Source organism: Leuresthes tenuis, unplaced genomic scaffold (genome assembly GCF_036924035.1).
Source record: "Leuresthes tenuis unplaced genomic scaffold, fLeuTen1.0.hap1 SCAF_5, whole genome shotgun sequence".
Taxonomy (NCBI): Eukaryota; Metazoa; Chordata; class Actinopteri; order Atheriniformes; family Atherinopsidae; genus Leuresthes; species Leuresthes tenuis.
The window spans coordinates 13,314,976-13,329,067 of NW_027325359.1; the positions used below are offsets into that span (position 1 = coordinate 13,314,976).

Consider the following 14,092-nt stretch of genomic DNA (forward strand, 5'->3'; position numbering starts at 1 on the left):
TGGAAACTGAAGGCGATTTACAGTAATGTTTTTATAGGAAGTGCGTAAAGAGTAAGTTCTATACACAGCCATTTTAGCGACTTAAGTGCAAAACAAATGTTATGTTAAAAGTTGGAAAGGTTATGTGCAGCTATGAATATTCCCCAAGGACATCATTAAGACCAAAAGTGAGGTGAAGTTTAAAAAGAAAAACACAAAAATGTGAGGTGATGAGTGCACATTGCCTTCTACGGCCAGTTGCTCAAGCAACTTAAAAAAAAAAAAAAAGCCATAACAAACTAAAAGAAACAATTACATGATTGGTTTGGATCTTTGGGTCTAAAGTCTAAAACAGCCACAGACAACTGAATAATCATTCTTTAGCCAGAGGTAAAACTCTATAAATCATGGTAAAAGGGATATATGTTTAAAAAATACAAAAATACCATTCTCTACCAGTTGTGAAAAAAGTCATCTGAAAAGGAGATATATAAAAGATCAGTTTTTGGTTTTATTGCAATTAAGTTAAAATGGTGCCTTCAAATGCAGATTTCTGAGAGCACTGAGGTAAAATATTCTCAGGCAACGATGAGAAACTATGATGAACAGCTGTATGCATCGTCGACAGATGTTACAACACAGTGGCCCCTTTGAATGACTCGATCCACCTGTTTAAAAATAAAAGATAGTTATTGTTGTTGCTGCATCTTCAATATGCAACAGTACCTGGTGGAATTAATTCTACTGTACCTCTGGGCTGTTTGGACATCATCAGCTGTAAAAATGTAGTGAAGCGTTTTTTTGTGGTAGAGCTTGAACTGCAGCTTCTGTGAAGGATCAACTTTCAACACGAACCCCAGCAGGGGCTGACTCTCCAAAGCTGCAACATCCTGCATGAAGAAAAGATATGAGCAAACGTCAGATGGACCCATGATCAGTTCTGTTCGGCTGAGTTATTATTTGATACTACTGACACAAGTAGGAGTCCTTACCTCACTTGCAGCATATGTGTAGAGGACCTTATCTTTGATGACGAACCACAGTCTCTTCCCCTGCTTTTTATTGTGCTTGGACCTCTGCAGATACCCACTCATGGAGGAGTTGTCTGTGTTTGCCGACACCTAAAAACCAGGAAAACTCATCCAATGAGTTCTCAGGTTATAAAAGCCAAAGATGTGCTTCTGGTATCAAATTGTAAACACTTTTAGAATGAGTTTTCTATGGTTGAATGAAACTGAATTGTGACGGATGTTGATAAGATCCAAGTGGGCTAACAAGTAAGTGTAGAAATTGACATGTATCTAAGCTTTATTTGAAAAACAATGCTGCTTGTCTCCTAAAGGAACAGGTCAGTGACAAAACCCATGAATTCAGGGCCTTTACTTGTGTTTTCTCTTTTTTTCTATTTGTGTTACAAATAACAATGCCTCCAGAGCAGGATGCAGGACAAAGCATCAGCTACCTCTTTGAGGGCCGCAGGTATCTTCTTCAGCCTCCGAGGGAATGTAAAGGTCGCTCTGTTTCCAGGGGATACAGTTGCTAATGAAGCCATTTCACCTGACAAAAAGAAACACAGTAGTTTAACAGAGGAAATGCTCACAACAGGCTGTGACTAATCCACAGAGCATGGACACCACACTTACTTGTCTGTGTGTGAAGAATGAGGAAACACTGGTCACACACTCGCGCTAACTGGTTCTTCAGATATTCAAGACGGTGTTTGTTGGAGGAGCAAGACTGGCACACCACCTGGTGGGATGGTAAAGCATACCAAAGTGATATTCTGCCATATGTTCAGAGAAATAATTGCTCTTTTGTTTGAATTTAAAATATAAACTCAGGGACTTTATTTTCTTCTTTTTTTTTCTGCAAGCCAGTGGATATCAAAATCATCTACAGATTTCGGTGTTCAGAATCTGCTTCCTTAACCAGCTTGCCGTTTCCAGTTTTTGGCTGATAACATAAGCAAAGTGGTTGGTAGTTACTAGCAGCTACCCGTTTACCCTAAAGCTGTGTGAGAGCTGCATCCATCTTCTTTTCAAATAAGCGAGTTGCGTTTCTCATTTCTTATCAAAGCAACATGTTTCTGAAACTGCAATTGCCCCTGAAGGGAGAGACTACCTCCAAAATCTGAGCATGTTATTGTCACCGCACCTTTCCACATGCACGGCAGTGATGTCTCCTCCAGGTCAGGGTGAACTCACAGGTGCAGATCATACACATGGTGGTGCGCGGATCAGGGATCCAAATGGGTGCCTTGGAGCCCAATGGAGCACCGTCAGTATAATCATTCAATTCTACCTGGATACAAAACAAAACAAACGGGTTATTATCGCTCAGCGCTCACACAGGTACTCTTTTATGAGTTTGTGAAGCCCATCCAAACACAGACTCATGCAGTGCAGAAGCACAAGGTTTTGTGAGTTCGAGGCTATCTTACCTCCTCTGGAGGTTTGCCAGATATAAAGCTGATTTTCTTCTTGGTGTAATCAGTGATTGCTGTGGAAATTGCCTCAAGCCATTCATCTCGCTCTGTAGCTGAACTACAAGAGGAGAAAACAAAGTCTAACAAACCACACTAGAAAAACAGCCATCACAGATTCCTTAAAAAGAATAAGAATAATGAATAATGTTCTCAAATTACCTTGCAGAGAGGATGAAAGAGCGCTCCACACTCTCTATGTTCAGCTCATTCTGATAGGCCTCTTGAGTTGGTTTGCTAACCTGTAATTATTTTCATTGTGAGCACTGATGGCAGCACGTAGATTATCTTGTGATAATATCTATGCGCTGATCTGAAAAGCACATGGGGGAAAAAAAAAGAGAAGTTCCTACCTTCATCCCGGCCAGCGACAGCATGTTTTTGAGCTTGTACTGTCCTGACTGAACAGGAATGGTGTACAGCAGAGTGTCGTTAAACTAAAGGACAAATGACAAGGAAACTTTATTTCAGTGGAGTCTAAGAGACTCAATAGGAGTTCAAAGTGAGATCAGTAAAACAACAGCAAAAATATGCTGACTGTAAGAGATTGTTCAGTTTAAGTTGGTAAAAATAGGGTAGGGCTTTGAAAACAGTCGATAAAGTTTTGCAAAATTTATGGTCATACAATCACAAGCTTGTTCATGTGACCTAGGATGTATTGACAGTTCAGTAAATGGGTAAAACGGGACGTGCAGCCCTCTATTTTGGACTGAGAGGGGAGCAGGCTGAGGCAGACGACACTGTCATTGTAGTTTACTGCAATTGTGTTGTCAAGGCAAGAAATAGGAGAGAGGAAAGCAATAGCTGTGTACTGTACCAGAAAGAACATTCTGGGCTGCATGACCTTCCTGGAAAGCTTCCTCAGGACACCCTCTTTGAGGAAGATCTGGTGGTACAAATAATCAAAAATAACATTTTCTGGTTTAATGAACACTCCAGCTTTGGGAGCTGGGGTGTTAAAAGACTTTTATGTGTTAGTATGCTTAAAAAGACATGCACGCAATGAATGAATTCAGTTTAGCTGCTTTGGTTTGCTTTTACAACAGAAAACAACAAAGACGCCCCTCGAGAAATTAGTCACACTTATGCTGTTCCCTCTATGATAGGTCAAAAAGTCTGCTGTGATAAAGGCCTCTCTGAATATAAAATCTAAAATGAAATCTGTATAGCCTACCCGTCCAGGCTGGATTATCTCATGGTGGCCATTCAGACGACACTGCACCTGAATCAGCTTCTGGAAGTTATCCTGAGATAGGACAAGCAGATATCAGCAACATGAGTACGCCTTTTTATCAGTATGTTGGAAATTGTGCCTGTATGGTTTGAATTTTGCTCTCACCCCTTGTTTCATGATGTCATTGGCATGATTGGCCACTTCTTTCACTAAAGCGAGGGCAGCTGAGAGAATAAAAGGGTGTTTTGATGTATTGTCTCCATTCCATTCTTTTTAGAGTAAAGACATTTTAAAAAGCTTGGGGTTTACCTTGGGTGTCCTTGTAGTCGACTGAGTCTTCAGACAGGTTTTTTAGGTAGTCTAAAACACAACCAAGTACAATCATGTTAGATATAGAATAAAAGGTGCAACCAAACAAGTAGAAACTAATTGCATGCTGGCTTTCAAAACCTCAGTCTTGTGTAATGAATTCCAGGGGTGATTTGTAAATAAGAGGCTGTTGAAAAAAAAGTTCTGCAGGTGCTTAAATAATGCAAATAAACCAGAGTGACGTGAGAAACATTCTTCGCTTTTTGGCACTGTGGGATCAGCCACAATCCTTGCGACGCATGAAACCCTAAGCACACTCATGTTAAAGCTTCTGTTATGTCACCAAATCTGATTTGGGCAGCCGCTCAAAAATCTTTTCATACGAGTACTGACGAGGAAAGACAAAAACAAAACTATTTTCTGGTCACCAGGGGGCAGCATGATGTCTATGATGAGATTTAAAAGAGAGGCACACTGCAGTCCACAAAAAAAAATAAAATGGATTACACAATTTTGGATTACAGAATAAAGGGATTTTGACAAAAAAACAAAAAAAAACCCAACAATTAGCCAAAGTATTGAAAAGATTCACATGATGTTGTGAAAACAACTTCTCTGTAGATGTACCTGTAAGCAGCAGCTGATACTGAGGAATCCTCTGAACCGGCTTCAGCAAGTAATGCTTCAGAGCCAAGTTGGCACAGCGAGGACTTGCCTTAATAATAAATAAATAAATAAAAACAAACAAAAAATGTATTGCTTTTACCAAAGCACAACATTCAGGAGCAAACTCAAACTACAAAACAATGAAATGTCACAGGCTTAAAAAACACCTCATACAGAGAAAACCGGTTAAGCGAGCAGCACTACCTCAAATTCTCTGACTACAGCGCCAAATGCAGAATTCTTTTTTGTCTGCTCTTCCAGCAGAGCCACATTCTTGTCGAACTCACGGATGTATGTGGAGTACATCTTTAGATATGGCCCTTTTTTCAGGATAATGTCTGAAAGCTGGGAGCTCTCATCCCTGTAAACATAAACAAAAAGGAAGATGAGACAAATGGATCACCTCACTAATATACAAATTTGATGTGTTCTGAAAATCATGTTTGTTTAGGAATTCTGTTCATGTCAGGTAGTCAGAAAATGGGCAAAAGTATTTTCCCACCCAAAAGGTTACTGCGGCCTCCACTCTTCAGGGAAGATTTCATAGGCTTGATTGATGGCATGATTAGGCTGTCATTCAGCCACAAGGGCATTAAATGAGTTAGAATGAAAGCTGAGTAGTACAGTAACTCCTGCTATTCGATCTAGTTCACACTGAAAGTGCTTAATATTAGGGTTCTGTAATGACCAGTTCCGTTTTTTCCAGAACCAAACCATATAAAATCAGCCAATTAGCAAATTAAAAAAAATGTTCTACCACTTGGCCACTCTCTGCTGCAACTCTCTGAGCAAGTCTTGGTTGAGTTCATAGAGCTGGGGGAGGTAGTAAAGGATCTGATTGAGAAGACGTTCCTCAATCACAGGCTTTCCACTCTGACCAGACGCCTTTGACACCGAATCACGGAAGTCCTGTTGGTCACATAGACGGATAATGTCAAATGAGGCAACTCACACATACACAAACACAGGGAGAAACAAAGAGTGTGCCAAATAAACTGAAATGACTCTCCTAAGATTGAGAACAGTGCAAATTTAAAAACTCTCTTTTCATATAATGTAACATGGCCATAGCACTACAATTCAGATGCACTAAACAAATCTAAGTATAAACGGAGAAGAAAGAGGAACAGTGCTGTCCCATGACTTACACACTCACACATAAACCCACACCTGACTCACATTAAGCATTCCTAAATTCCCCAAATACTGTAAATCAGGACTTAAACAGGAGAGCAGTAGAGCCTGAGGGGGCACTTTGTGCCTTTTTTGTGATGATGTGGAGACTTTTTGGTGTTTTATGGGGACACGTGGCAAATAAAACTTCTTACACACTGAGCACCTGAGAAGAAGCTCCTGTGGTTAACACATGTGAACTCCTCTTGCTAAAACACCCCAGGGTGATGGAGGTGGGTCATGTGGAAAAGGATGTGGCCGAGAACTAGAAAAAGATCTGCAGGATTCATGAGATAAGAAAGGAAGACTATGCTGACACGACTCTCAGCAGTGAGTAAATATTTATGAAGTGGGTGCAATTTACAACAAGGGTGATAAGAAGCTGTGGTTTTCAGTTGGTTGATTTCCTTGTTTTTTAATTTCCTCATACACAAAACCTTTTTCATCAAGGTTAAAAGCTGTTATCAGCAGTTGAGATTTAGGAAAAAACAGGACAGGAAAAGACAGCAGCCTTTTAAAAATATGACTCAACTGATGAAAAGATTTAACGTTTATAATAATTCATTTGAGTGAAAGATTGAAAAAAAATAGTTAAAAAACTATGTAAGTTATGTATGTGGGTGTTCTTCATTACTGAACGCTCTTCCTCTGCAGTCTACAGGGACTCGAGCACATCCTGTCCACGCTCTGCAGAGGGGAGTCATCACTCATGACTCAGTCCTACTACACATTTTGTTTGATGACCTTTTTCTCTACTAACATCTGCCCATTTGACTGAACTCATCCCCTTGTAGGTGAAAAAAAAAAAGCAGAAAAAATCATGACAAAATCATTATAACTTTAAAGGTACACTGGTAGCTCACATTGCATTCATTTTTTTTTCTTTAATCCTCTAAAGGGGAACTCACTGAAATACTTGGAAATTTAAACTTTCAACCCTCAAGTGTCATTGGTGACTATTAGAGGCCTTCTGGCTCTTTAAAGCCAGTGCTTTAAAAATATAAAGTGTTAATCCCTATCGTTTGTGTTCATAAAATAACTTGTGCTTCTTCCTCTTTATGTCTGATACATGCCCGTTTGCCAACTTCAGAAAAACGCCACATAAAACCAGTCTGGCAATAAATCCTGTCCATGTGAAGCTTATGAAGGAGGAAGTGTCCTAATCATAAACTAGTTCCCAAAAAGTTGTGTAAGGTAAATAAAAATAGAATGCATTTTAATTATTTGTAAGTCATTAAAACTACATATTTGAAGACTGGATAAAGTAAACGTATCAATGCTAAAGGAGAGAAATTGTATTGATTTTTAGAAAAAATTATGCTCATTTTGAATTTGGGGCAACAGGTTGGCTACAGTATGACTGTAGTGTTTTCAGCAGTAAAGATGGGTTTGGCCTTTTCCGATATCATTAAAAGATTCAGAAGCTCTGGAGAAATCTGCTCATCTGTATGCAAAGAACAAGAACAAAAAACATAGTTATAAAGCAGTGCTGCCTGAGGGCCAAAAGATCCTAGACAGTCAGCACTGCTTTATAAAGAGACATGATTCTGTAAAGCATTGTATAGGTTCAGAAACACCTGTGCAAACCACTGTCAGTGAGCACAGGTTATCTCTGCATCCATAACTGCAAGTTACAGCTCTACCGTGCAAAGAAAGACAAAATCCAGAAATGCTGTGTCTTCTCAGGGCCATAGCTTATTTCATATGGAGTGAGGCAACAAGCTGTGATTAAAAGGCTACAGTTATTTCCACAAACACTGTGTTTTATCCATGGGCTCCATGGGCTTGATCCAGAAATATCAGACTACACACTGAGGCATCTTGACAATTATAAGATGGATTGCCATGAAATTAACAGATCTCAGAGGGCACCAGTTTTGTGATCTGAGTCTTTAATAATACCTGACAACACATGCAAATACCACCATTCTCCTCAGTGTTTTTTTCATTTAAGGAGAAGTCCTGCAAAGGAACCTGACAATCATATGTTTTGGTGGCTTTGATGGGTTATAGAGTAAACAGCTGAAAACACCAAGAGTAGTTTAAGTTAGTCTATTTTAGTCTAATTTTCTGCTTCCATTAGATTATGTTGCTACTAACAATCTGGGGAAATCCATCAGGAATGTGAACGAAACTGAGGGGAGTTATGATGCTTTGGGTGTGTCCTGCTGTCAAGCATGATCAAATACATATGTAGAATGTGAGCTCAGGTAGCAAACCAGCACTGTATACAATATACAGAGAGTAACACCAGTCCCTTCTCTTGTCACAGCAAACAGAACTGCTTTTTATTTGAGGCAAATAAGGGATGTTTCTAAGGGATGACGTGTGGGTACTTACAACATGAAGCAGCTTCAACACGTCAACAAACCTACAAGAAGAAGGAACGGACAAAGAAATGCAGGTGAATATCATGTCATACAAAAATACATGCATTCATAATGATGTTTCTAATAAAGGGTAGAGATATCTGTCTATGTCTGACGAAGCTGAGATGAAAGGAATGTTATCTGTTCTTCTCACACAATTAAAAATACATTTAGAAATTATATAGTCATTGTATTTATTTTTACATAATACAGACATTTTGCTGTATGGTTTCATTTTTTCAACAGAGGAATAGTCCCTGCAAAAAGATGCAAAGCACAACTATATTTCAGGATAAAAAGGACACCGTGTCAGTTGTTGTATGTTCTGACAAATTGTTGCACATTCTGACTTTTTAATCTTTTTAAATGAGATAAGCACAACAATTAGCAATGCTTTCATCTCAAATGCATATAATGTTTGAGGCATATCTAGATAGTACTACTTAATAAAAGAAATTCATATTTATTCTATGCTTTAAGAAAAAAAAAAGGATGACTCTTACACACTCTCGGAGCTCATGATTTCTGTGGCGATGTGGTGTATCTTGCTCTTCTTCTGTTCTCCCTGCCCCTGATAAAGAAAAGACAAAAATACACACTTTGAACTTGATTGTGCATTATATTTGATCCCTTTGTGACAGACAAAGCTACAGACAAAAGGAACATGCTGAGCATTGTGATATGATTACATAGAGTTTGTACTAGCCGCAGCGCACACCTAAGAATAATTGTTCCCCAAACTCTTTAAATTGTTTCAGGAAACATTTCTTTCAGGAACTCAAGTCATAAATTCAACAGTCTGCTCCTCACCATGTTCTCCTCTGGGTTGCCTTTACTGGAGACAGAACTGCTGTCATCCTCATCATCCTCATCTGTGCTGTTCACCACAACATCTTCATCCCAGGAGGACTCATTCATGGGAGCCACCTCCTCATCGACTGAGCTTCTGTTAAAAGGTCAGTGTATTGGGGTCAGAGATCAGGGACGAATGCTAGAGAATGAATACATTGCACAGGCATTTTGCACACCCAAAAGCAGCTGGAGGCATTTATTTAGGAAAGAAAAAGAAAAAGAAAAAAAAACCCACTGAATGCATTGCATGATGACACCACCATAGAAATGCACACAAATCACATGACTGGAACAAATAGTGTAAGAGGAGAAAAACTGGTTTCAAATGAAAACACCTGCCTCAGCACATCGTCTGAAGAAAAAATGTCTGTTTTAGAGAAATAAAATGGGAGTTGCAAAAAAAGACTAATAAACAAGATAGAGAGCACTGAGCACAGCCGGAAAAAAAACCCTTAAATGATAGTCATCGTCACACACTGCTGACACCGACCCAGCTGCTTGCATCGGGTCACAGAAAACAATACTGCCAAGCCCAATGGAGGAGGAAGAAATTCAAAACAGACAAAACACTGAGCACGACAGACTTTGTTAACTTAGCCTTACAGCTTTGAAATGATTACGCCTGTGAGCAGCCAAAGGGAAATTGCACCAAAGACGCACTGCATGTCTAAAATACCACAATTCCCTAAGGTAGCGCAATATCTGAAACGACGACACCTCCCTGAACAAAACTGCAGAGAAAAAAAAACAAAAAAAGAGTGAGGCTAAGGAGAAATAAGTCTGAACGTCCAACCTCTGGCATGTTTACAAAGCTTTGGTACTTAACTGTGACCAATCTCTGTTTGAGAGCTGCTTTTTTTACCATGAGAGTATAGTCACTGTAATCCTATATTAGCAAGTGACTTTTGCTCAGTGCTCATTCAAAACCCAACAGAAGAATTCCATGTAGAGAGAGATCACTACAAGCACTACTACAAAGAATAATGATGCATTTACAAAAGAAAAAGCCTATTTCACAAAAGCTATACTTTAAACCATTCTGCCATTCAGTGCTAGTGTTTGTAGCTCAGTAGATACATAGTTTTTGCCTGACTAAGTGTTATATACACTATTTATTGGACAAAAAGTAGTCTTGACAGCAAACTTTATCATGAAGCAACAAATGCACTTTTAGCTTTCTACAAATACACCGGTCATTATCACATATGTGGCTTGTCTGATTGTCAGTAAGATTATGCAAAAAGAAAAAAAAAAGGCAAATTGAATTAGGCAAAACTTTGGCAAGAGATGAAACACGGGCAATGGAAGACCCTGTTCAATTTCGGAGCGGATTCAGGCTGCTTTCTTTTAAACTGCAGAACAAAAACATTGACATTGGTGGAGGATGTGCTAATCAAGCGCACTACTAGTTCAATTTTCTTTGAGCAGCAACATCTGAATTTTGTCACCTTTGTTTATTTACGTAGTCAAATCTCAGACCAAATCTTAGGAACAGATGCGCAACACTCATGTACATGTAGTTTCATGACTACAACTGTATGAACACCCACTGACAGAAATGTGCGTACACTTTTTTTTTCTTTTTGGCAGATTAAAGTTGTGCATGCGTATGTCCTCGTTTATACAGCTCAGTCATCATGGAATGTTACACGAGGAAACAAGCCTAATTACCACTCCCATTTTTAGCCAGGAATTGAAGCAGAAACTCCCTTCGTTTTTCATTTGCATATAAAAGACACGGTTTGCACCATAAGAAAAAGCCACAGTAAAGATGATGCACACCACCCAAAGAGCCTTCCTTTAGAAATAGTTTGCGTGTGAACATGTGTAAGCACGTATTTTTGTGTGCATGCACTATTCTTGCATTTGGCCTTGTTTTTTTGTTTTTTTCAATGAACTGGCCCTTTAAGAAGTGGAACAGGCATAGTTTTAGAGCACAGTTAGTCTAACACGCAGAAGTGCACTAAAATTGTGGAAACGATCTTGTCACATGGTGACAACACTCTTTGAAGTGATAACACTGATAGACACTCATACGCAGGTACAGGTATATGCTATTCTGTACTGGTCAAGAGGTCTAGTGTTAGGGCTGCCCGGGAAAATCTATTGTTCTTTCAAACCTTTTATGTATAGTTTCAAGTTATCAGGTCAATCCCCGATTCATAAAGACCTGAGAGACTGTGCTGGCTCTCATGACACCACACTCATCAAACTTCTTTGATAAGGATGTGCAATGAAAGATATGAGGTGATGTGCATCTCTGCGCTCTTACTTTAATACAGACACACACTTTGTCATTAGCTAGATATTTTACAGATGAACTGTTCCAAGAAGTACAAGGTGATTTCCTGCATTCCTATCAGAACACAAGAGAAATGACCCAGTGCAGAACATTTTGATAGGTAAAACGGAAGCAATACCTGTCATATTCTGTTGGTGTCTCTGGTGTGTTTTTTACCAGGGACATATATGGCTCCTGCTCCTCATAAATGCCCTCATCATTGTACAGTGAGCTCTGCCAAGGCTGCGAGAAGGAGGCCGGAGGAGACAAGCCTCCCTTTCCCACATTCTCGTAGATTCGTATCTCCTCGTAGTTCGAAATGGTTTCATAGTGGTCGGTTTCTTCAGCAAAAAACTCGTCTCCGTCCACACTCTGCTCGACTCCAATCAGCGGGCAGGAGAGTTTACGTTCGCTGCGGACATGCTCAGGGTGATATTTATATTGTCCCTTGTGAGCATTTTGTTCATAATCATTCACAACAGAGTCTGGGCTCTGGCTTTTTTTTACTTTCATCTTGGGTAACATATTCACTCCAAGCTTCAATTCCAAAAGTTTCCGGAAAGAATTCTTCTTTTGTCCATCAGAGCGAATGAGGTCAGCAGTGGAGAAGGACTTGGCTTTCTTTTTGCTGAGGTTGGAACGAGAAGGCTTGATGTTTCCAGATGTTGAGAGGTTACTGCTTGATTTGTTGTTTGGAGGCAAAGGCAGCTCCCTTGTTATTCTGTTCTTCAAGACACCTTTTTGTACATGATTGACCTGCTCTGTCCCATAATCATTTAATCTATCCACTTCTTGCTCCTGCTCCTTACTCTGTACCAGTGTCACTGGGCTGCTGTGTTTCTGAAGCTTTCTTGCAGTAGCTTTAACCGTCCCATTCTCCTCTGCGGCCACAGCAACAGTGACAGGCTGGCTGAGCGAACTGCTAGAATGAAGGCAATGTGTGAGGTAGCAGTCAGCTCTTTCCAGATCGTCAGCTCCTTCCCTCTGTAGATCTTCATCGTCCCTGTCTACCGATATCTCCATCTCATAGCCGTTGTTGTCCCAACCCAAATCTTCCTCCTGCACATCCTGAAGAGGTGTCTGAGGGGCAAAGCTCACTGTTCTCTTGGGGTCAGACAGAAAGGGCTTTTTCTTGGGCGGAGTGGCTGTTGAGGCACAAGCTCCTCTTGCAGACAGAAAAACTGGCTGCTTGTTTTCACTATCGGGTACGCTGACAGACAGGGATGAGCTGCCCTTCCCGTTTGATGACATATTCACCTCTTTAACGTTTACTTCCCTCCCTTCCTGGACAGCGATCTCCTCCCTCTCCCCCTCCACCTTTTCCTGAAGGGCCAGAACAGCTGTTTTGGGTTTCCGTGGTACAGGGACAGGAAGTGACTTCCTAGGGGCTGCTGGGACTGGTTTGGGTTGGGGCAGGGTGGTTCCCTCTGTGCAAAGACCATCATCAACTGCTTCGCGTCCAGGTATGTTATGAAGTACTGCTTCAGCATTTGTCTCATCGTTAAGTGTTCTGTGAGGAAGATAAGACCGAATAGTCACTTCAGGACTCGAGTCATCAGAGTTTGCATTGAGTTTCTTGTCTAAAGTAAGTGTTTCATGGAGAGTGTTGAGGTTAGCGGCATGACCATCAGTGAAGGATGAGTTCATTGCTTGGCACTTATCATTGCCTGCATTCCCTCTGTGGTTATCAAACATACTCTGAGATGCAGAAACAGTCTTTCTGTTTTCCCCAGTCTTTCTCTTATTTGATGATATTTTAGAATCTCCCCCCCTTTTCTCCAAGCTTGTGTTGCTGATGCATGTGCAGTTATCCTGGCTACACAGGCAAATAGGAATAATATAATCCCAGTCTGATTTCTTGTTCTCTCGCCGGATTCCATTTTGAGAGTTCAGAGGACCAACGGTTGGAGGGATTTCCGATACAGGTGTGTGATGACGACTCTTCAAAATGAGTGACTTGGATTCCACTGCAGTGGTGAGTTTAGAGAGGCAGGGTTTGGGAGCTAGCGCTGGTTTGACCCTCTGCTCTGTGCCAGGAGGTGGGTGCGGGAGGCCATCTCTTGTGGAAATTGGTGGAGACAGCACTGGCCTCTGGTAAAGGGTCAACTTTGGTTTTGGGGCAACAGGTGGCTTCTGCATAACTGAGGGGACAAAAAGAAATGACAAGGCTTTTAAGATTGTGTGAAGTTCCAAATCAAATGCCAGAAAAAACAGCACCGAGATCAGGGCTCTAATCTGATCAAATGAGAGAAACGTGTTCCAAATATTCATGGAACATGTTTCTTTCATTTTGCCAAATGTTTCCACACTAGAAGTTCACGTTTTAAATCTGCTTTTTAGCACTAATCCTAACCTAGTGGGAACTTAATGTACAACTACTGTAAAGCACTTCTCTGTAGGGATTTAAATATCACATGTCCTTTGTTTGCCACTCCAAGCAACAGAACAGTAATCCTTCTAATGGTTCTGCCAACAAGCAGAGGAGGAGAAGCAGATCGAAGATGAAGAAGAGGAGGAGGAGGGGGAAGAGGAGGAGGAGGAGGAGGAAGGGGGGGGGGTCGCGTGAACTGGTACATCTGGCTGAACCAGTGTCCAAAAATCGCTGTAAGGGCAAAAACATTCTGGCCTGCTGACAGAAAGGGATGTTGTTTTCAATAATTTCCCTGTTCTCAGCATGCCACAGCCTGGACAGCTGACAGTGAAAATAATCTACCAAAAAAGAAAACAAAAAACTATACAGTAATTCACTTTAATTATGTTCCGTATTTAGTCGATTTCATTCGTTTTATCTTGTTATTTGCACATTT

The 14,092-nt window shown here is 40.5% G+C and overlaps 1 protein-coding gene across 1 annotated transcript; it reads right to left on the bottom strand.

Moving 5' to 3' along the window:
- Window positions 1-470: 470 nt before the first annotated feature.
- LOC140307310 (FYVE, RhoGEF and PH domain-containing protein 6-like) lies at window positions 471-13,430 on the bottom strand. The gene is made up of 20 exons (XM_072386129.1): window positions 11,425-13,430; window positions 8,963-9,098; window positions 8,656-8,723; window positions 8,124-8,154; window positions 5,368-5,519; window positions 4,815-4,971; window positions 4,572-4,659; window positions 3,945-3,995; window positions 3,801-3,859; window positions 3,636-3,707; window positions 3,279-3,347; window positions 2,815-2,898; window positions 2,624-2,703; window positions 2,420-2,522; window positions 2,134-2,280; window positions 1,623-1,728; window positions 1,442-1,536; window positions 972-1,100; window positions 730-869; window positions 471-647 (listed from the first exon to the last, which is right to left on the bottom strand). The coding sequence occupies exons 1-20, from the start codon at window positions 13,422-13,424 to the stop codon at window positions 611-613; spliced, it is 3,804 nt and encodes a 1,267-aa protein (XP_072242230.1). The 5' UTR covers window positions 13,425-13,430; the 3' UTR covers window positions 471-610.
- Between the last annotated feature and the right edge of the window lie 662 nt (window positions 13,431-14,092).